General features: G+C 41.3%; 1 protein-coding gene across 5 annotated transcripts in view; it reads right to left on the bottom strand.

Annotated features, from left to right (window-relative positions):
- robo1 (roundabout, axon guidance receptor, homolog 1 (Drosophila)) overlaps window positions 1-23,918 on the bottom strand; it is a 247,734-nt gene that overhangs the window by 11,344 nt on the left and 212,472 nt on the right. For all 5 annotated transcript variants that reach the window (XM_078929630.1, XM_078929633.1, XM_078929632.1 and 2 more), the window contains 14 exons: window positions 18,631-18,755; window positions 17,865-18,036; window positions 16,126-16,331; window positions 14,384-14,465; window positions 14,118-14,286; window positions 13,865-14,031; window positions 13,438-13,559; window positions 11,698-11,929; window positions 10,782-10,903; window positions 9,334-9,505; window positions 6,821-7,024; window positions 4,630-4,656; window positions 2,934-2,976; window positions 1,204-1,358 (listed from right to left, as the gene is read on the bottom strand). In XM_078929630.1, coding sequence (XP_078785756.1) covers window positions 1,204-1,358; window positions 2,934-2,976; window positions 4,630-4,656; window positions 6,821-7,024; window positions 9,334-9,505; window positions 10,782-10,903; window positions 11,698-11,929; window positions 13,438-13,559; window positions 13,865-14,031; window positions 14,118-14,286; window positions 14,384-14,465; window positions 16,126-16,331; window positions 17,865-18,036; window positions 18,631-18,755 — 1,998 coding nt within the window. The remainder of the gene's footprint in view (window positions 1-1,203; window positions 1,359-2,933; window positions 2,977-4,629; window positions 4,657-6,820; window positions 7,025-9,333; window positions 9,506-10,781; window positions 10,904-11,697; window positions 11,930-13,437; window positions 13,560-13,864; window positions 14,032-14,117; window positions 14,287-14,383; window positions 14,466-16,125; window positions 16,332-17,864; window positions 18,037-18,630; window positions 18,756-23,918) is intronic.

The following is a 23,918-nucleotide window of genomic DNA, read 5'->3' as shown; positions in this document are numbered from 1 at the left end:
GCTGAGATAAAGGGACATTAACTCCTATTTCTTTGCTCTGTCACCTAGTCAGTGATCCTCTTAATGTTCATAGAGTTTAGTTTTGGCACACACACAAAGCATGCGACCGGCAAGCTCCTTAGCGTTATACAGGGAAGTGTCATGCAAGAAGTGAAGACTGCCTTTAGCCTGTTATTGCCTGTTAAACATCTCATCGTGTTCAACCTCAGAGGGGTGATTAGCACCAAGAAAAACTAAACTTGACTAGAAAACCTGCAGAATGAATTATTAATCCTCACTGGCAGAGGTTTGAAGCCAGGAGAAACTACTGAGTGGTTGGTTGGATATTAGGCTGAACAGCTGGACAGGAATTATGTGCCGCCATCAAAAGCAGGGCCCCACCGTGCACAATTTAGAACATAAAGCATTTCTTGGCAGTCCAACTTTCCATGGTGAAGGTTGTTGTTGGTTTTCCAGGCTGAATTTCAGGAAAGAAGTCTCTATATTTAGACTAATGTATAGCTGCAGCATGTCCAAATTTTAGGCCACATCAGCCTCTTTTTAAATGAGCTCAAGTGTGCCGCCAAATCTATTCAACCTAATCTCATTCACATTCCCTACTTCTGTCCACGAATCTTAGTATCTGCTTAAGCATGTACTTATCCTTCACTCTTTTCTCTCCATTTTTATCTGCTCCTCCAGTTACATCCTTCTTCTTCCATCCTTTTCTCTTTGCCCTGCTTCTGGCCGTCGTCTACAGACCAGCCTTGACCTCTTCGCCCGCTGCACAATTCTTAAACAACTGAGCACTTAGGGGAAATTACATTACTGGCTATAACAACTGTATGGAAATCAGCAAAGCAATTTGATTAGCAACAGAGTAGAGCTATAAGCCCTGCTCAGTGTACTCCGGTTATTTCCTGCCTAAAACAGCTCTGCTTTAACCTCAGATAAATCAAACACGTGAGCACAGAGTTGCTCCTAATCCTAATAAGTCTCCAGGTTCTTCTTCAGGAGACCTATAGAAAGGAGAGACACATACAACAACTCTCTGGGGAGCTAACCTAGAAATCAGATTGTACTGTCTTTTATACTGCAGACTCCCCTGGCTCCCACCTTCCTTATCTCTGCAGTTATTTTGTCAAGGACTGCAACACAGCCTTTGAGAGAAGTGCTTATTTTGGTCGATCCCTGTATGACAGAGATGACACCTCCTGCACATACCTGGTCGGCTGTACGTCGCCAAGTTGCTGTCGCTGTTTCCGTTGCCTGCAGTGCAGCAGTTGATGCTGCAGTCATTGTGGTTGGAGCAGGAGTTGGGCCATGTGTCAGCCAGCCAGGGCTGAGTGGCAGATTCCCCAATGTTTAGCAAACCGGGTCTGTAAAAACATCAGTCCCAAATGGTTAACAGAAAGGAAGAAAGTAAGCTTACAACACAACAAGATCCATGTCAATGGAGTAAAACACCAGTAGGAATAAAGAGTTTCAAAGGGGAGGATTAGGAGTTTATTTATCCCGCTGTGGAGAGGAAAACCGAAAATCCTGGTTTAGTACTTTTTTCCTTTTGGCCAGATGCTGGGAAAGGGAGAAATAAAACCCAGTTAAATAGACAGTGTGTGTGCTCAATCTGCCCCCACAGCCTTTGACACTTTTTCTGAGACATCGTGAGTATTAGCAATCTGTCTGGATTAGACAGACAAATAAAATTCACTCCTGTGTTCCCAGAGTAAATTCCAGAGCATCAACCATTATTAGTTTCAAAAGGTCTTTAAAGATGGAAAACAGCAAAGGATAACTTGTGTAAACCCATCTGAACAGTTTCACATCATCACATATTTTATTTCTTTAAGCTTCAGCAGAATACAGTTAATAACAAAGCAGATTATTTATTTATAGGGATTCCATGACACAACCTGACCTTACATCAAACAGCGGGTGGAAAAGGAGAACAAAACGGCCTGTTTTTGCTGATCGAACTGAATAAATGAGGCATAAAAACAGAAGCCAATATTCTCTTACATGGCCATATATTGTTTTGGTATTCAAATTTGCACAAAATGACTCCCGGTCTGCATATCCCAGCACTGAATTGCATTTCCTCATTCCATCCTAAATGACTCATTTCTTGGATTCATTTGGGGTAATGAAGGCATTTGTCTTTTACAGCCAAATACAGTCGCACAATATCTCCTCAATCACCCCGCCACTTGTATGTTGATATCGAACCTCCATTGTTTTTGCGCAGCGCTGACACAGCCGTTGCTGCACACCGAACTCAATCCACAACGGGGTAATATAATGAATATGGATTTACTGTTGATGGCTTCAAGCTAAACTATTCATTAGCATGTGCAGAACACTCAAACACACTCACAGTGCAGCTTTAAGCACATTCTATACCATAGGCAAGAAAAAAAAAATAGACAATTCTTTTGTTTACCTACAAATAATAACATACCAAGGCCAGCTAGTAAATCTACAAATTAGTTTCGGCAAGTCGAATTATGCAGTCTTACTGTTTATGCACAAAGCACCATTCCAGTGTACCAAGAGGTGCGTTTTAACTGCTAAGTGGATACAGCTCCATTAATGTTTGATGATGATGCTATGGCACAGCCTGGTGGTTGAATGTGGATCCCCCAACGTGTGGGATGAGGATGGGCTCCTGACAAACTGCATGGGTCTTTGTTCCTGTAGTGTTATTTCATGTGAGCACCTTACTTTCTCTCTGCTCTGTGCTGCTTTCGAAAGGCACAGCTCTCCCCCTAGTGTTTGCTTAAGGAAAACACACAAGCCCAACCCTGTTCATGCCTTAAAGGATGGTAAACTTTTTTTTTTTTTTAAACAAAGCTTATTATGATGAATATTCTTTAAAAAAATGTTATAAATAGTAAGGATTCAAATACTTTTAGGAAAACGCTCTATTTAAAAAACAAAACAAAAGAGGCTCTCACCTTCCAGCACTGGTGACACCCTCTCCGCCTCTCTGATACGCCACTGAAACAAATAGGCAGCAATGAAATTTCAAAATCTGTCCCATTTTCGGTCAAAAGCACATGAATCCTTTGACCTAATATAGGCCGACATGACAACTGACACAATGCAGTTTTCCAGTCTGTTCAGGTAAACATGCAAAAACATTTATGTGGCATAATTTCAGCTGAGTCACACACACACATAAGCAACAGGAGAAGGAGAAACAGGAGGATACATAAGAGGCTTACGAAGAACAAAGATGTAGAGCTCTTTGGTCTTCTGGCTCGGGTACTTGGTGTTTGAAGCTCTGCACGCTGCAAGTTTAACTCTTTCAAGGAGCTTTAAGCTGCTGGTGTGTGAAGGCGAGATAAACTTCCTACTTTAATTACAATCTTTACCCTATAAGAAGACCAGGTGGGGGAAGGAAATTAGGCATGTTTCTTCCCTGTCCATTCCTCAAAACAGGAAGTGTAGTCTGGTTTCTGTGTTTAAAGACTCAGTCCAATAAAAATTGTGTTTTTGGTGTTTTTAGCATGCATTTTTGTGATTATGGAGGACATATATAAAAAAAATTAAGCTTAAAATTGCATTTTTGAGTATTTCTTTATCCAAATCGTTTTGAATAAGAAGCAAACAAACCAATACTGCTCGCCATTTTTTTTGCACTGGCAATGTTAAGTTGAGGTTGTGAGGTTGTAAGGTAACGGGGGAGTCTCAACAGATAGATGATGGAAACTGTTGGCAGGCTCTGCGACAACGGTCCCCCGCCCACCACTCAGAGGCAAATTTCTACAGAAATTGTCTTAGAAATCTACACTAGTTTTTATTTGCTTTCGCCTAGAAACAGCATAAACATATTTAAATGACCATTGGGAACACTTTAAAAATAGATCAAAAGATGGTCGGCGTGGATCTTGAAGTACCCAGGGGTTGTATCAATCCACCTCTAGTTTAAAATCGACATCATGCAAGGCCAAATCCATTTTTCAAATGATGGTGGGGAAGATCTTCCCAAGGTAACAAACAAAACTAATAAAAACAGTACGTGACAAGAAAAATTTCCAGCAGATCATAAAACAAGTCTGCATATGCAAAAATTACTCAGTTTATGTGCGTCAAGCTCAAAGAAAAGAGCATCTTCATTGACACTCGCTGAGCTGTAACAGTTTTAAGTGAGAATCTATTCATCCAGAATGGAAAGAAAAAGAGAAAAAAAGACTAACTCAAACTTAAAACATAAATAAAACTTTTTTCCTCTATTCTAGTGTGTCTCCGGTTCACAGATAACCCTCTTAGCTCTGCCCCTATCTAATTAGGATTGTTGGTGGAGCGTCTTTCTCTATAATCCCATTTGAAGTTGCCAGCAAGTCTTTGATCAAGTTCCTACTTGTTTTATTAGTCTCTTGGTAGCGTGGCCTTTTAATCACAGAACACTGAGTTCTGACGTGACGGAAACACTTGCGAAGCATTTATTTCCAAGTAACTGCACACATGATTGTCCTCCTTTACTGGCAGCAACAAGTGTCCATCGCTGACTTCAGTCGGTTAATCTTTATTGAATCTATTCAGATTTAGATACTAAGAGGTCTGTGTGGGAGAGCATTGGAAGACCAATTAAATGAAGTGGCTGCTGCTGGAGTGAGAAAATGAAAAACCACACAACTAGCTGCTTACCTGTTGGCGTGAAGGTAAACGATGGCACTGTGGAAAAAAGGAGAAGGAACATGATTTATTAATATGATTTTTTTATGTTCCAGCTAACAGTCCTCTATCCATATATATACATTTTTTTGTAACCCTCTTGCTGCCTTAGATGATCCCACCCTTACATTGACGTATTCTCCCTACCATGACAAAGGTGGATAAAGGTGGAAAGATTTCATGTAATCCATGGACACCAGTGAAGATCACAAATCATTGAAGAAAAAAGGTTCAGCGCACTGTTTAGTGGGTCTAGATGACCCAACTCCCAATGTTAAAGTGCCTAGGATAGCACAAGGGTTAAATAGCAAAGAGTGACACCAAAGCACCAAATTGAGGTCTTAAGATAACACACTGCTTCAAAAACACATTCACTTTGTAAAGTTTGGAGTTAGGCAAAAGAAATTTGAGAACACGCACACAGCTCCTGCCAAACTTCCTCTTTATAGAGAGATTGTGCCAACAAACGGCACAATCGTCTTATCTCTGAATCTCTTCCCTTGATGCTCAAACAAATCTGAGGATATCAGCCGTAGGATGGCTTTCATCTCTGTGATGGATGTCTTTGAAGAGGAGACACAAACTGCCCAAAAGAGTCTGTGAAAAATGGAGATGTGGCTGAAATACGCAAATGAGGCATTTTGAAACTGAGCTGCCACATCGCATGAAGCTCATTTGCAGGCTAAACGGCCCTGTAAGTCAGTGGACGCAGTTTAAATACCGCTCAACTTTTCTCTGCAAGACTTGGCAACTTCTGCGGCAAAACGTGCAACTGGTTTGATTTTTTTAAGACATGTTTTATTCATGTGTAACTTTGAAGTATGTACATATATAATGTATATACAGTAAAGCATGCTTATGTCTCCAGTCACACAAAAGTGAGTGCATTGTAATGATCCTAAACAGGGAGCTCCAGTTTACTGCTGCACACACACACACAACCTCCAATTCTTGCTGTTTCACCTTAAGTGCAGATTGTTGATGCATGTGGTCGCAATTATAGACTTTGAAGCATTCTCAGTTACCAGTTTCAACAAGGAGCACAGCCTGCCGAGCTGCCTACTGTTCCCCCCAAAGAGCTCCTCCTTTCATATCCGAGTAAACATCAACTTATAGAAGCACAGAGGGACAGAGGGTAACCTCAGTCTACATAGCATTCAACCCCAGCGGCCTGACCGCATGTCCTAACTGGATTCTCTGACTAACACAGAGGTAAAAACACAGCACTTTTAAACATTACAGACCACACAGGTGTTTGTGAATGAGCGCCACTAAATCCTCGCTGAAGTGTCTCTCACTTGACATTTTCCATTAACCATGGCTGCGGCAGATTCATGACACAGATAGGCTGTGTTTTCTGGGTGGCAGTCCCGGATTAACAGCTAAATCAGTCCATTGTTTGTTCATCAAGGTTAAAGGGTGGATCCCCTCTCGCTGTGGCAGTCAGTATTCAGCCCGAGCCAAGTCCTTAGGATACAGCAGGTTGTGCTCACAGCAGCTGCTGGACCGCCCAAGGTCACACATCCAGTCAGTTCACATATAAATGAGACTCAGATAGAATCATGGCTGTTTTTGCTGCTCCTATCGTGGGAAAAAAACACTTTTTGTACCATGAGGTCTGTCTAATGTCAATCAAAACCCATTTGTTTATGTTGAACCGTTCGGGATCCTGGAAGCGTACATATGTGTTGATTTGCAGGTTTAGTAAACACTTACCTCCTCCATAACTGATGCCCTTTCTCTACAAGGACAAAAACTCCTCAAATATGTGAAAATGTCACACTGGCCTTGATAAGAGAAATTAAAAGAAGGCTTTCTTTCTTTCTCAATCCATTCAGAGGGGAGTTTATAAAAGGGAGTTACTGGACCAAAAACGTGCTTTGCTGAAAATGCTCCTTACACACTTTCAGAATGACAGTAGTACGAAAGAGACAAAAGAGCAGAGAGACATTTCTGCACCGTGCTCTCAGTTGGAGCTTGTATTGCATCTTAAACACCTCCACAGGAGAGCTTGTTTTTGCTACAATAAACCCTTTCTCTGTAACTTTTGAAGCTGGTTGACAGCCATGAGAAGGAAACAACAGAGAAGTACATCACTCCAAGGACAAAAACTAAAATACATATTTTAGCAGGAGTTAGAAGAAAACAGGCCCAGATTCCATACCTTTCCGAATGCCTGCATAACTGCTGGAGAGGCCATTCCTCTTCTTTCGATGTCGGTACAGCCAGATACTGAAGACCATCAGGATGATCCAACAAGCAGCTCCAATGCCTGCTATAAATGCAGGCTGTTTGACTACATTAGAGATCTGCTGGGACAGAGGGTTTTCCGGGTCCACCGGGTCTCCTGTCATTCGACCAGAGGAATCTAAGGATAAGAAGAAATTAGAAGAGATGCAAGAGAGGGCACCAACTGTGTCTTTTTTGTTTGACATTGGTAAGACAGCAGGGGTGTAACAATTTGTTTTAACAATGATTTGATTCATGTCATAATTTCTGGTTGGCTGTACAATTCATAGTCAATTTTGATTCATTTTAAACGATCAGATTTGATTTGATTCACTGACCTAAGATCGATCCAGGACATCTTTAGTCAAAAATGTAACCAGTGTGACTCAGAGATAAATACCTGAACAGCGCAGGAAACCCATTAATATTCTACCACACTGTATGGTCACATGTTTTTGCAAAATTCAGTGTTTCCACATAATGATGGCTTGATCATTTTTGCTGCATCACATGTGTTTTTTTCCTGTGTGATGGCAATTAGTCGTTTTTACATTATAGTAAAATAAACCTGTACCATTCCTCATTCCAAATGGTAATTTCCAATATTAATATAATACATTTATTTTATTTTGAAATGATTTTATAATGGTATACATTTATTAGATTAACAGCTTGCTTAAAAAGCTTCAAATCAATCTGGTTGGATCGTAGGTATATAAATCGATTCATTGATTAAGTAGATTAAAACACTAATAAAACAAAAAATAAAGAATATACTGGGATGTCTGAGGGTAATTGTATTAAAAAGCAAACATAAACACAGAGCATTACTGTTTTTGAAGCCAAAAATATTCTCTATTTCAGTAAATGACTATGACCTCATGTGCTGAAAAAGAAAACTGGTCCTTTTTAAACAATCCCAGAACAGGCCAATGAAAACGAAAGAATTTGTGTGCCAAGCACGACCTAATGGAAGTGGATAACAGTCACCAGGAGGCCCCGTTTACACAAAGCAGAAATTCCTCATAACAGCAACAAATCCAGAGAGATCATCCTCAAATAAAAACACCGCAATGATTAGCAAACTGAGGCACTGCTGTGAAAGACTGAGATGTGAGTGCCTTGAAGCTGTTTCTACTGTAAAGACAGTCTGCCCAGCTGCTCACTGCATCCTGCTCTGTTTTTCTCATCAGCTTCTTCCTCATGGTACATGAAAGCCTCCTCTGACATGCCCCGCCCTCCGCCTCTCAAATGCCTCTCTGTTCGTGTTACTTTGTCTTCATCTCTTGTTTCTCAAGTCTTTCATGTTGGAGCCATTCTTCTCCATTTCTCCAAGCCAGAGGCGAAAACACTTCCTCCCAAAGAAACCAGCACCCTTCCTGTATCCCTTCATGCGCCTGTCTCTGTCAGTCAGTCTCTGTCTCCATTTGGCTGTCTCACTTATTGCATATGTCTGCTCAAATTGTGGCGCTGGCGGTCAGAGGGAGCGCTGCACAGCAATGTGACAAAGCAGCCCACAAGGGACAGTACAGGTATCTAGGCTGGGATGACGCAGGCAAGCTCAGAGTGTGACAAATGCGTCTGGGTGAAGCGCTGCTCCCTCAGGCACACTGTTCCACTCCAGTGTTGGAACATGGCAACAATCACCACAGGAACCCTTCAAGTGAGATAAATTGCATCCGTCACAGCGAATGCTTCTTCATGCCCATCCCAGCCCACTCGATCACACATTTAAAACCAGATGGAGCTGTTTCTCCCTCTGCCTCAACCTGCTTTTCTTGTGTTTTCTAGCTCACTGGTTAGCAGGCGAGCTCGCGGCTTCAGAGAACAAAAAAAAAAACGAAAGAGAAGTTTAAAAAAAGATAACTCGCATCAACTAACTTTGATGTGGATTGTTTCTCAGCAATAATAACACATTTCGGAGGAGTGAAGGCTTCATAATTGCCTTTGAAAACCCAGAATCCTTGAGTACAGACAGGAAAAGGGTGCGGCAGTCAGCTCCAAAGCTCCGTCACACAGGACTTCAGTCTGCCAGTGTCGATCACAAAACCAGCTGCAGCAGCCTAAACTGTTACCGGCAGCACAAAGATTGCAAATACTCCTGTCACTCAAACTCATCACGCTGCTCTGTGGCAACTTTGATGCTGCCTGCATACCATCAATCACCTAAATTATAGTTTCTAAACACTGCCAATTGACAATGAAAGGGAAAGCAGGTAGAGGCTTGAACATGTCAGTTACAACAAAGACGTGAATTACATCGAAGTGTTTACTTGGCACAAGACCACGCTGCTAAAAATCTTTTTATTTGAGACTGATGGGTTAATGCCGTAATTATTTGTAAAGTGACTGAGTTTGATTTAAAGTGCAGGTAGGGAAAGGACAAAAGAGAAAAAATAACAACAAAAAAATTTAAAAACTAGGAAGGAAAATGCTGGTTCTATTCACCAAGCTGGAAGAAAGTGACATCGCTCTTCACCCCAGGACCCGCTCCGGTGCTGGCTGCTACTTCCACGCTGTAACGGATCCCAGGGGCCAGACTGGGAATCAGCACAGAAAAGGTCGAGCCATCAACTGTGCGGTTGATGTGGTACCTGCTCTCATTCCCCAAGCACCAAATCTGCCATAACAGAAACAAGCATAAAGTGAAATCAGAGGTAAGGTTATGAAGCTTTAGTGACAACAAGCGCTTTCATTGTTGCCACCCGGCGGCTATTTCTACACTTAAGCACAAGGTGGGCATTCTGTTAAATCTCTAAGGTACAAAAACATTATATAAACATTGTATGACATGACTTTATGTTTGCCAGGCGGCTTTTAGCACTAGGGCAACCTGAGCTGAGGTAGCCAAAACACGTCTTAAACCAATTAAAAACAAACGGGCGTCCCTTGTTGAGCGAGTGAGGTCTCACTTTGTCCGTCCCAAACAAAGGCATGTATAGTTCTTTCTTCAACCCTCACCCACCCCTCATGTGCACAGGATGGAAGCTACCAGGGCCTTGTATTTTCTGCTCCCTAAAAAAAAAGTGGCGAGTGGCCGTGCCGCTGGGGATGGGGGTGCAGTAATGAGTTCTCAAACTGAACTAAAAAGCATGAAATTACTCTAAAGTCTATCACAAGAAAACATTTACCTGGAAAATTAACAGGCACCACTATTTCACAGGCTTTGCCTCATCTCCTCATTTCACCACTCACCTAAATTCCCCTTGACTCAAAGGCCTTGCCAATTAAAATGCAAGACCTGTACAGTGTACTGTATGTGTCGTCCAAAGTGAAGCCATTAAAAAGGGCTGATATACTTGTATAAAATAATGGATTAAGCTAAAAATATGGGCTTCAGTAAAAATGGTGCATTAAGAAAGCCCAAACCATTTAAAGGACAATATTTTTCCTAGTATTTTTTTATCTGCATTCTATCAACTGTGTATTCCATGTAGTAGTGCACAAGTAATGCTTTCCTTTTTTTCAATGAAATAACAATAAAAAACTGTTAATCCTGTGATGAAAGTACTATTAGATTTACATTTGGTCTCCGCTAACAGAAAAGGGGTCACCACACCATGTCTGACTGCAAGCAGACAAAGAAAAGCTGAGTTTTGAACACCCACTACCTGTGTGGGATCCAATGTGACAACAGAGGGCGCTGTTTCCCAACTCTTTCAACAGTCCCTCTGTGTCTGGCTTTCCTCAGACAACAGAGGAAGTTCACTGACTGGCACACAAAGGTAGGCTGCACACAGGAATGCATTACCTTTCCCTGTCTGTGTCACTTTTGTCTGCAACTATTTTCACATTTGTTTCAGGATTTTCTCTACAGAACACATCACACCGGCTCAGAGCAGAGGAAGCAGCTGAGTTATAGTTTATTTAACATTTTTGTAATTCATTTTGGTTACCTTGTACTCTTGCACCACCCCGTTTTGATCCTCTTCTGGAGGGGGTTGCCAAGAGACAATGATGGCAGTCCCATTGTCCCCACTCTCTGTCACTGTAACCTTACGGGGAGGGGCACTGGGGGCTGGTTAGAATGCACAAAAGAGGAAACATTTTCATATCCATATACATATATATCTTTCTGTGCTCAATGCAGCCTTTTCGCAGCTGTCTATCCAACCCTTCCCCGTGCAATTTAGTTAGGTTTTTTTCTCTGCGTGAGACTGAGGCTGTCAAAAGAACAAACAACGAATTGGGAAATTACAAGACTTAAATTGGAAAAAAATAAGGGAAGTGAGTGCATAAACAAAAGCAAAAAACTGTTTACTCAAAGCTCGCAGGCAGGCAGCAATGAGAGCAGAGTATTTGATGGTACAAGAATAGCAACCTGTGGTCAAGCAGCAATCTGAATACTTATTTCAAGCTATTTATGACAAACGTTTGATTTGGAGTGCCAAAAACAATTATCAACAAAACTGATAACAAAGGAGACTCTCACAAACAGAAAATATATTTAAAAAATCCTCCACCCATGCAGTTCATGCACTCTTGTAAACACTTTGCACTCAAATTTCTTTTAACTGTTTGCTACAAATTAAAATTTGCTGTTGGGCTTCAACCAAACCTCAGCAGATTGCCACAACCACACCCTATGAAAGATTTGTCTAACACATGCACTGGGGTGTTGTGTATTGGTTTGCGAAGTCAAACATGTTTGAAGCACCGCATTTGAACAGAGCGTAATCCTACCACCATTCTGCCCTCACTGCCTGCTGTGAACAGCTGCTGCTTGCTCACACACACGCAAGCTCGATGTGTAAGAGTGTGCACACATGAAAACATTCACGCAAGCGCCACAGCATTCACATCCCCGCCCACCTTCCTCCAGGGTCTTGCCAATCTTGACGTCGCTGTCTGTTCCTTGGAACTCATTGAAGAAGGGACGCACTTTGAATTGATACGTGACGCCCTTTCGGAGCTGCGTGACCACGGCGCTGTCCTCTGTGGGGGCCCGCACCTCAAACACAGACCATTCGCTCTTCTGGGGGCCCTCTGGAGACGGCCTGTACATCACCCTGTAGCCCTGGGTGTATTGGGACTGCTGCTCCACCTAGAGAGTGGCAAAGGCGAAGTCAGCTTAACTTGATTACCCGCTTCATAATTCACTGTGGAAAATGATACAGCAGAGTGATATATTGCAGCATCACTGGACAAATATGGATTTATGCTACTGATGCATCAGGCACTAGATAGAATGAAGTGCTAACTCATCACATCACTCATCTGTTGATCCATCCCTACTTTGCTTTTGAGTGTGTCTATGCGCAATTTGGAGCAGCAGTGATTTGTGCAAACCGCACTATGAGGTCATTGGCCAAAGGTTCCTCTAAGTCTGGAGCTGGTTAAATAAGCCCAGACTCCCAGAACAGCCTGTCTCATCCTGCCCTGATCTGCTATAGTCAGAAGAAAGAGGGGTTTGTGGAACTGAGCACACAATAAACGAAATTGGCATCTGATGCAGCAAATGACATAAACTTCTTTTTTTAAAGGAACTGTCTGTTAACTTAATATAAATGCAACTTTGTGATACAACAAGAAAGGAATAACTGCTAACCAATTTGGCAAGGTTCTTATGATGCCCTGTAGAAGACAAGCGCCCCTAGCTTGTTAAGTTTTTAAGTTTTTCTCTTTATCCGTTCTTTAACTGCACACTAAGAATAGATGTAAAGCCACAAAACAAGGGAACTGTGTCCCTTAACTACAATGACAGCCTCCCACATGTTGTGTGTGTGTGTTTTTTGTCTTAACACTGGAGGATTCCACGGTGACACCATAACTGGCCAGTAACATTTTAAATCTGTCTTGACATGTCAGTGTCTCTTTCAGGTTTCTTCAGCCTCATTCATCGCTCACACTGGCACCTCATTATAGCAGGAAAAGTATGGGGGCGGCCTTCTGTCAGAAGGCAACACTGAGATTGTTTTTTACCCTTCAGTGACTCATCCGCCAGTTTAATATCTACCTTGGGAGCTTTAGCACCCTGATGTATTGGTTTGTTGCCTAATAGCTACACTAACCAGATCAGTTACAGGAGAACATTAGTACCTCATATTCAGCTTTGCACGGCACAGAAAGACCACTGTGAGCACCCAGCTCAATTTCCTCTGCACCCACCTACTCTTTCTAACATCTGTAAGCCATTTCCACTTAACAGCACGGGTTGGCCATCTCCTCCTTCTCACTTGTATTGTTTTAACAGTCTTCAAATGTTTTCAATCTGAGGGCACAGGCACATTCTGCCATACAGTAATAGGAAGCTCTTTGCAGAAAGTCAAGCACTATTGAGTAGGAAAAAGCTTGGAATCTGAGATCTCTGGACAGCAGACCAGTTTAGCCTCATGCCAGATGGACGCTGAGAGCACTTGGGCTGCTTTCTACAGAGTCTACTCTGCAGGGCACAAAGGGATTGGGACATTGGAAAGTGGTGAAAAATTGTCCGCTTCACCTCAGAGCTGTTGGGAGCAGATATGCCAATATTCATCCATATGGCAATCTGCCGCCGCCTCTCCATTGCCAGAAATACAAGTAATCAGTAAATTGGGGTGAAGTTTTACTCACTGTCCATTGCACCCTGACTGATGAGGATGAAAGAATGGTGGGGTTATGCAGGTGGATGACCACTTCTCCCAGCTCCCTTTGGATCTGACGATGGTCAACACCTTGACTGGTGGGAGGGATATCTGTGTGTAGGAACCCAATATATATATATAAATACCAATCAGGGACACAGATTTTGAAGTGCAGGACAGAATTATATGACATCAAGTCGTTTATATATTAGAATAGAGAAAAGAAAAAGCCTGGAGCAAGATTCACAAGATTTGCACTGCAGGTACATGCGCTAGTATTGGGTAGCAACAGACCAGTGTGAACGCCATATCCTAAAAGCGCGTTTAAGAACCCACATTTAGCGCGTTCATAAACGCGCAACACATGCCTAGCATGAACGTAGCATTGAATTACAGTGGAGAAAGCATTTTTTTACCTTGTGTTTTCACAGCATCAGTGATAGGACTGGGGTCACTCAGTCCGTAAGCATTAGCTGCCCTCACTAAAAAGAGGTAGACTGCACTCGGCTTCAGGCCTTTCAATACAAACGATTCAGTTTTCACATGCTCTGCCAAAGTCTGCCAGCTGCTCCCTGAAGCATGACTACAAACAAATGAGAGACAAAAAAAAATGTTAAAAGGGTCTGAATGCAATACAGAATTTATGAAATTCTAGTTAATAAAAGTCACCTGAAAGCCTCTATAATGTAGGAAGTGGGTGTGGCTCCGGCGTTAAGGTTAGGTTTCCATGAAAGGGTGACAGAGGTTCGAGTTACTTCTGTGACCTCGGGTTTTGAAGGGGCACTAGGAATCAGATTTGGGTCGGTAGGTCTGTGTGGCTGGATTGGAGAACCAAATTCTAAGTATAGAAAAAAGGAATTTAGAAAAAATGAAGCCGTACTGACAAGAAAGCACTTACTGCTGAAATCAAATTTCTTTTTGTCTGTTACCCTTACCTTGGACTTCTACAAAGGACTTCCAGGAGGCCTCTCCACTGGGTGTGGAGGCAATGCAGGTGTAAGTACCAGTGTCACCAAGCTGGAGGATGGGTGGAACATATTTGGTTAAATGAAAATTATTTAAACATTTTCCAGTATTCCTGGAAAGTTTTTTTTTTTTTTTTCCTTTTGTATTTAGATTTACATGTAGATGTTATTGACTGATTAAAGTTTGGTTGCAAAAACTTGAAAGAAGTGACCCATTGGCTTTTCACCAACAGGTGAAAGCCAATAGGTATAACCAAAGAAAACAAATAACATCCTATGTGGTGACAAATAGAACACTTGCAGCACATTTTTAGGGCCGAAATGACATTTATTTTTAACCAAGCATTTAGCAGGAAAGGGAAAAAAAACAATCTAACATGTATGTGAGCACCTCTACATACAATCACTGCATAAAAATCCACCCAGTCATTTAAGGGAGCTTCAAGCTATCAGAGCAGAGACACATAATGAGCAGGGATGTACGAATGGCTGGTGTACACATATGAAAAACGTTTTAAAAAGCAAGTGTACATCACAATATTAATGCAATTTAGTGGATGTGTCAATGTTCTGATGAATTTATAATTTAAGAAAACTTTTGTTTTGCATGACTCAGTCTACATGAAAAGCAAGCATGGATCAAACATTTCTAATCTGTTGCTGAAAAGTCTAATAACTCAAAATGTTTGAATAACAAAAACTGTTTGCCCCGATGGCAAAGTTGCAAATCTGATTTCACACTGCTGGATTATTGAGAGCCTGCTATGTGAACTGAAGTAAAGCCTCAGTGCAAAACAAATAATTTCCTTGTGTTTGTTGGTGATGCATGGTATGCCAAGGGCTACTGTGAGCAAAATGAACTCAAAATCCGATGGAAGACTAGAATGTCCCAGAAACCAGTAGCCGGAGTATGGGGCTTCTAGATTAGCAAGAAAGAAAAAACCCATTTCATCCTAATAAAAGCATGATTCACAAAATGTAACAACAATAAAACCCATAGAACACAACTCTGTTCATTAAAACGTCTTCTCAGTGGAATGACAAGTTCATTAATGTAAAGTGCCTGCAGAGTTAATGCAACTTTAACACTGGAGGGGTTCAGAAGCAACGTCTGTTGCTGCCCCGCACCAGTGACCCAGTCATGCCGCAGTTTTGTCATCACAACACATGCCGGCATTCATCGGAACACCGCAAGCTGACACGAACTCTGACCCCGTGACGCCTCCATCTGGAGGACTTCTCAGCACCCCTCTCTTGTCTCAGCAAGGAATTGTTCGGCATCAAGCATCCTGCCGTCATCCACGGCACACAAAACCCGCTGCACCCGCTGACTGACAGAAGCTACAGACTGTTCGACTTCACAGACTCTATTTCAAACCTGTGGCAATTGACTGACAGCAAGCCCAGAGAGGGTTGATTGCTGGTAGGAACGCATGCTTTATTTACCAACCAGCAGGGGTTTGCAAGCACGCTATGAGTCTGATACAGACAACTTTGAAGTTTATTTAAATGGATTTAGACATTAGAAAGAGTCATATAGAAAGAGTTAATTAAAGATGACAGTATCTTATACACATGGCTGGATACATATATAAATGTGAAAGAAGCTCACATGAATAAATTACTTAATCCCTGACCTTTATGTTGCACTGCATTTTAAGTCAGTTTCAAACATATCTGATCATATTTGATCATGAAACCTGCTGCCTTACCTTTGCATAGCGTATCTGCAAGGCGCCCGTGTCCAGCTGTTTGACCCTAGAGTCATGGGTAGACACCAAGACACCGTCCTTCCTCCACAGGATGGTGGGAGTGGGGTTACCAGCTGCCATACAGTTTAGATCCACAGTACCGTCCACAGGCACCGTCTGATTGGTTGGACCTTGTCGTATAACTGGTGGCGGCCGGTCAGACACAACTGTGGAAACAGGAAGCCGAAGGGGCAATTATGTGTGTAAATGTGGTGTAGAAGGGCGAACGGAACCTATAGGACCTAGACAATTATGTCCATCTGGAGGAAAACACACAAAAAAAGGATATAGAACGTGAGAATTGGACAAACAGTGTGTAACAATTTAAGAATGTGAAAACAGCGAGGGTAGTAGGAGAGGAATTAAATCCAATTTGAAAGAACTGGAAGCAATTTTCTAATCATTCAGCAGCAGCAGGAGTCAATCTAAGCCAAATAAAAACAGCATAATTAAAATCAAGCGACTTTTTCTTTTTCTTTAGATTTACCAGACGCCTAGCACCACGCATTAGAACATTACCAGCCAACATTTCGGCATTGCCTTGCCCCCTGCCTTGAAATACCAAACATTAAAAGGCTTAGAAGAATTTGGGCTACAAGAGAAATGAGGATGCGGAAACTCCCGCCTGTGTGTGATGGAAACACATACAAGGGAAGCCAGTATTTGTAAAGCAGAAAAAACAAAGCAAGGGATAAAACAGTACATTAATTACATTAAAAAATATATATATTTTCAAAAGTATTTGTTCTCCACTGTGTGGGATTCATCATTTCCGTATGAAAGGTTGTCCTCCCTCTGATCATTTTTTATCATTCATGGCAATGTTGATGATCATTGCTTTCAGCTCCACTGATTTACTAGCAAATTACACTCAGTCCGGAGGACTCAGATTAATATCTAACAGTGTAAAGGCAACATATAATGATGTATGTATGTGACCGTAAAGCTTCAGAAACTCACTGTGGTGTAATCTGTGGGCTGCTTTGTCTCTGCTTTTTGTGCTGGCAATGGTGCAATTACTAAAATATTGTCAGCATGACCTGTTATTACCAGATCTGCCTGCGGAGAAGCGGTGGCCTCAGAGCAGCCTGCTCACTTTAATAACTGTTATTATTATCCAGAGAGCACGACAGAATGAGGGAGAAAGGAGCAGGGAGAGATGGAGCATACCATTGTTGGCCTTAAACGGAGAGCGACATTTGCTAAATGATGGGATGAATGAAGGTGTGTCATGGACGAGGTATTAGATGTCCGGATAACTGTGGGAATACCGGGAGGTAAGGGATAGTTAGTCCACTAGGTTGACAGGGATTGGCTAGCTGGGTGATTAAAGGACTCAGTCCAGACCTCAGGACATGGTAACAGGCTTCCAAAGGTAGACAGCAGCAAGCCATCCATGGAATACTGAAAGAGTCATTAGCCAGTGTGAAGCCAGAGTGGGCAAACAGTGAGCCATGGTCTGGCTGCACAGGCACCAGAAAGTCTCTGCGCTTGACAGTAACACATCCAACAGGCCAGACCAAACCTCATAAACCTCAATCAGGATATTAATATTCTTTTCAAGAACAACCACGGAATTACAGATGAACAGGATTAGACTGAAGAGCCAGACTGGAATCCAAGCATCTTTCTGTTCAATTTTTTTTCCTCAGTCTTTAGTTCTCTAAAGAAAACTGTTTTAAGAAAACTCTTTTTTTTACCATCAGTGACCTCCAACAGAGCTTTGGTAATCACACTGCCAGCAATGTTGAGTGCCTGGCAGCTGTAGTATCCCATGTCTGAGCGCTCAGCATCAGTGATGGTCAGGTCTCCGGTCTGAGACACAGAAAATCGGCTTGATGGTTGAGGGGGTTGGTAGGAGAACAGGAGATTCTGTAAAGAGGAGAAAACAACACATTTTTCAAAACAATTTTTGATGATAACCTGGGATTTATAGTATAAAAGTATTCAGAGATCCCATTAGATAAGAGACAGGGTTTAACCTTTCAAATCAAGAGTTTACATACTGTTTACTATAGCAATTCTTTAACTCTGACGTGGAGAAAAGCAGCCTTGGGCTGTGCAACTCGTTACAGCGGTGAAGTGCCTACGCAGTCAACACAAATCAACACAAAATTCTGTAGCAATGAAAAGCAGCTTTTGAAATTGGCTGTGCACCTTTATGAGCCGTTTATTAGCCCATGTTAGAGTAAAACCCATATGAAAAGTCACTTTTCTCCATGACAGAATCAGTTGATGCACATTTATTGGTTAGGTTATGTTAAAGAGCATGTTTTTAGTTTGGTTTTTTGCTGTCACCAGCAACATCTCTGGTGTTAAAGGGCTAAAAAGCACAATAAAAAGCAACTTTACTTCAAGTGAACCTACGCTACAACCACAAATGTCTAAACCCTCCCCCTTGTGGTGGTAAAGTTTTTGGTGTACTAACAAGAAGGTTTTCCACTGGTCAGCAATAATGTTCTTTACCTGACTCCCTTCTCGCTGCCAGAAAATAGCTGGTTGTGGGTTCCCAGTGGCCTCGCACTGGAAGGTGACAGTTCTGCCAACTCCAACAACCTGGTTCCGTGGTCTCACCACAAATGCTGGGGGCACTGCAGGACAAAGATTGAAATGGTAAGAAAGACAACAAGCAATCATGCTGCCCTACATTACAACCAGTATTGCAATCAGCAATATAACAACTGTCACCAGTGTTTGGCTAATTTCAATGTAAAATATGAGAGATTTGCCTGCAACAATCTTTCCCTGTATTTAAGTAAATGCTTTTTCCTTCCTTTTTTTATGGTTTGCACGCTGCAAATTAAACAATAACATGATAAAATGCAAAAATGCAAGGATATTATGGATACAATTAACGGACAAACCAAGAATTACTCCTATAACCCTCATTTGCATTGGCAATGGCAGGGACTATTTAAATTTAGATGAAAATGAGGAGGAAATCTGAGCCATCTGTCCATGCTGACAGCCTCCAATAGTGCAGGCCTCAAACAGAAAGCAGTATAAATGCATCTTAATGACAAATTTTATTTCAGACAAAGAGACCATAAAGCCAAATGTTAACCGTGCAGCGCTGCAGTGACTCTGCTCTAAAAGGCCAATGTGTCGAGAGTCAAGTTGCAGGACATTATACGTCTTTTATTTAAAACATTTCTCCCTTGAAAATGGAAAAAAAAAAATCACATTATTAAACTAAAGCTCACTGAATTTAGAGAGAAAAGCAATCTGACAACTGTCACCAGGAACCCTGCCACAATTTGTCCATAAATGAGATGGGGGTTTTGGGAATGCAATAAAGGGGGAAATAATAGGATGAATTGATGCAGTTTTACCTTGAAAGCCCATGATGAAGATTTTTTTTTTTACCCAATAATCTCCTTTTGTCACTGTCGCCCATGACAACAGAAACATAAGTGCTGATTGGAGAGTGGAGAGATGATGGGAGGATGATTGAGGGGGGAGAGGGCTTCCTGTCTCAGTCGGGGCGGTGAATAGGTGACGGGTGACAATTCAACTTACCAGACACGACTAAAAAGGAAACAAAAAACAACAACATAGAACCAGTGGATGAATAAATCATAATAAACAGCATGATAACAAAAATGAAGAAAAAGGAAAACAATGAATACAAACATTCATGTCATTATCCCCCTGTGAACAAAAAGCATGTCATGTTTTGAACTGGATCAAGAGTGCTTTTACAATGCAAAGACATAAAGGACATTCTTCTAGTCTCTGTAATGCTACGTTCACACTGGGCTCGGAAACACGCGTTCGGGTGACCAATTTCGATGGACAACCTATGTAAATGCACAAATCTGGGCATTTCGAGCATGCACCAAAAGTTAAACCCGTTGAACTTTGACCAGTCAGGGACTGGGACTTGGTATTGACTTTTGGGCCACGTCCTTTTCAAAACATAGAAGTGCCAACCAGTTGAAAATTGATCATGAGGGCAAAATGAATAATTGTTGTTTGTGTCCAGCCGGAATTATATGACACCAAGTCTTTCAGAAGTCGGAATAGAGCTGTGCTAGGATTGGGCTAGTATCGGGTAGCTACAGTCCAGTGTGAGCACCAAAGGGCCTTTAAAAGCCCGTGTTCAGCATGTTCTTGAACGTGCCTTACATGCCTGGTGTGTACGTAGCATGAAGTACAAGAAATAATATGCATAAAGCATAAAGTTATGCATAAAGCGCAATGATAACAAACAATACACAACAAAGATGAGGACAGATGTTCTCTTCTAGTTTAGCATCATTATCCTCTACTACCATTCTGCTCTCTTTCCAGGTGTTGCGTGAAGGTGAACATCCCTGTGCCCTTAATGAGCTTTTTGAGCACCCTGAGGAGTAGCTGGATCACCGTCCCTCGAACATAGCTTTGCACATTTAAGCCAGCCCATAAAAACACAAGCTGAATGTTAACTGTCACACCATGGCCATAAATCTCCTTCAGCCAATCGGTCACCTTATCTAATCTGTCTGCTTCAACGGCTCCCTCGGAAAAATAAAAGCTGTCAGTCAGAGTAATGGCTGAAGCTTTCCTCCCTCTGCCTAACGCTGGCCTTTAAAATGCAGATAAGACCTACATCATACACTTCTCGAACATGACACACACCCTGAGAGGCACCGATACACACAATCACGAGACAAATACACTCCCCCCCACCTACGACACTTCCACACATCCATTCATGTGTGTCTAAGCCTTTAATTAGGTAACATTACCTCTCCCATGCTGCTGTGATCACAGTTGTGGCCCTGGTGGGAGAGGTGAGCCTTAAATCTGACCTGGCTACTTTGTTGTGGGCTTTTCGCACGCTTAGAACGCGAAGGGAAGTCTCAACCAATAAAACGATCTGAGCATCTGAGAAACCCACTTCCAGCCCAACGGGAGGTAGGGTAAGCATAAAAGACAGCAGCAGAGGTTCTGAACAGGGATGACTGGGAAAGCCATAAACACATAACACAAAAAAACCTGCACTCTTCTCTACAGTTTGTGTGCTGTGATTGAGCAAAAGTGTGAAGATTAAGGGAACATGCAAATCATTCTTCATGTAACCAGATATAGAGGATCAAAGGGGTCAGTGGCTTACGAAAAGACACGAAATTGTCCACTCTGACAAAGAATTCATTTATTTCATGGAATTAAGTGTACTTTAAATATATAGTTATAAACTAAATTCGTTTTTAAGCAGTTGTCTTTTCAACACTGCTAGTGGCCTTCTAAATTTAAAGTGTTGCTTACAAAACTAAGGAAGGATCTAATGTCGTATTTATTTAAAAGAGAATTAAATGTGCTTTCGTTTAGTAAACACAGCAGCTGTTAGACGTTGTGATATAAATACAAGTTCTACAAATAATATTATTGTTGCGGGCTGGATTTTAATATGAAACATTACATCTTATAAGTTCATACTGTTTTAGAAAAAAGCTTTATGTTAATGTACCCAAAACATTTTTTCTGCTAACACCCTCTTTTTCTTTTGAGCAAAAAATAAAATAAAGACTTGATAGATAAAGGAAAAAAATAAATTCTTAAAGGCCCACTCCAATGAAAATGTGTATTTCTGGTGTTTTAAACATGTTCTTGTAGCATTCAGCTTATGATGGATGACCTTTATTAAAAAAATGTAAGGATACATTGAAATTTCTGAGTATTTTTACTATTCAGGTGATGGTGAACCAGGAGCAGAAAATATAATGTTGTTTAAAAAATGTGTAGATGTGATGGAGCCGCTACACTCGGCGGGCCACAAGCTCCCTGCTCCGCTCCATTCCGATTCATGATCTGACATCTGGATGGATAGCTCCAATATTGCTCGCCATTTTTGCTGTACTGCCAATGTTAGGTTAGGGGCGTGAGGGGATGTAAGTTATTTGGACAGAGTGTAAACACAGGGAAATTGGGTCATGAGAGCAGGCTTACTCCGCGCCAACAGGTCTGCGCACAACTTGGAGGTACATTTTTGATGAACTCCTGCTGCTCTGCAGAAACTATGTCCTAGAAAACAACACAATGCATGTCTGTTTCCTTTCTGTGCAACGAGTGCAACTGCTGTGACACAACCGTACTGCCAGAAGGCCACAAGCTGTTCTCGCTCATCTTTTCCTCATTATTTAGTAGTTTTGAATACCTGGGATAACCCCCCGCCAAAAAACAAAACAAAAAACATAAATGAAATATCTTGATATGAGCCCACACACAGAAATGGTGATAGGGGCTGTTTTGAAGATTACCACTGACTTTACCAAACATAAAGATGTATGAGACAATTTGTCTGCAAGAGCAATGATTGCTTTTTCTGTTTTATTTTTATAAATATAATTGTCACCATTGTAGTGCTCTGTGAGGTGGTATTAAGTGATCCTGCTAACGCACAATGTCAGTTCACACAACACCAGTTTAATTTATGTATAGTTCTCATATACGTTTAAGGTTCATCATCTTAGTAACAGCCTCCTCCTCCTCACATTCACTTCATCATGGCACCAGCTCTAAACACAGGAAGTAGGAGCAACACTTCTCTGTATAACAAACATTTTCTTTTTTTAAAGACATACATTTTTGTTATAGAAACATATAACAGAAGACAATAGGTAAATAAATAAAAAACATTTTCTGACTCATGTCCTAAAGGATCTGAGGTATGTTTTCATTTAACAAGAAAATCCACACAAAAAAACAAAAAGTACTACAGGAAATAAAATCCGATTTATGAAATCAGATCAAGGAATAATGAAAGCAACAGTCAAATAAATAGATCCTACAGAGCTATGTGCACAAAGCAAAGCCAATTTTTTCCTCACTCGATACAGGCTTATATTTATAATTTTACCATAAAACTATAAAGATGGTCATTGACAACTTTAAGTTTGTTCCATCAATCACTTAAATATTTGCTTTAGCTAATTTATTAGCCCATCTAGTGACAAACTGACAAGTCAGCATGTAAAACAATAATTGACAGATAAGCTTAGTAATGAGCACATGGCTTATTGAAAGAAAAATAGCCCCAGGCACCACTTCCACAGAGCTGCCATTGTTCCCTCGCCATTTGACCGTGGAAGGTGTCAAAGTTTTCCTGACCAAACAGAACAGGCTCCTAATATTACCAGGTCCATGAGATTTACTATCAAGACATTGTTTTGACTTTTGCTCTAATTTCAACACTATTTAGGCAGTAATAAAGATGATGGCCACACAAATGACTCATTTAGGACAGGTTTGCTGTATCCATAAAAAAAAAAAGAAAACATGCTAACTTTTGGCTCATTCAAAAGAACAAAGCAATCATTTCAAGAAATACTTGTGCAAATGTGTTTTGATTAAACACCCACTCTGATCATCTTTTCTAACAGCATTCCCAGTGGTCTTTTAATAATGATGATGTCGTTTTTAGCCAAAATAAAAAAAAATCTGTGTTGTTTTTCTAGGACACAGTTTCTGCAGAGCAGCAGTAGCTCATTAGAAATTCACCTCTGAGTTGTGGGCAGGACTGTTGGTGCAGAACGAGCCTTTGCTCATTTCCCATCATCCCTTTTGTTTACACTATCGCTCATGAACTTACAACCTCAAGCTAACATTAGTGGTGCAACAAAAAGGCAAGCAATATCGGCGCTATCCAGATGTACAGGTTTGAGCCAGATTTCAACTCAAACAAGGAAAACAAAGATGTACATGGGTCTAGCATCAGAAATAATTGGAGTAGGGAGCTTGCAGCTTGCTGTTGGAGCTTCTGCATCACCCAT

This window comes from Oryzias latipes, chromosome 13 (genome assembly GCF_053564925.1).
Source record: "Oryzias latipes strain Hd-rR chromosome 13, Olatipes_Hd-rR_3.1".
Classification (NCBI taxonomy): Eukaryota; Metazoa; Chordata; class Actinopteri; order Beloniformes; family Adrianichthyidae; genus Oryzias; species Oryzias latipes.
The sequence above is the reverse complement of the archived record's forward strand: the minus strand, read 5'-3'. Positions and strand labels throughout refer to the sequence as shown.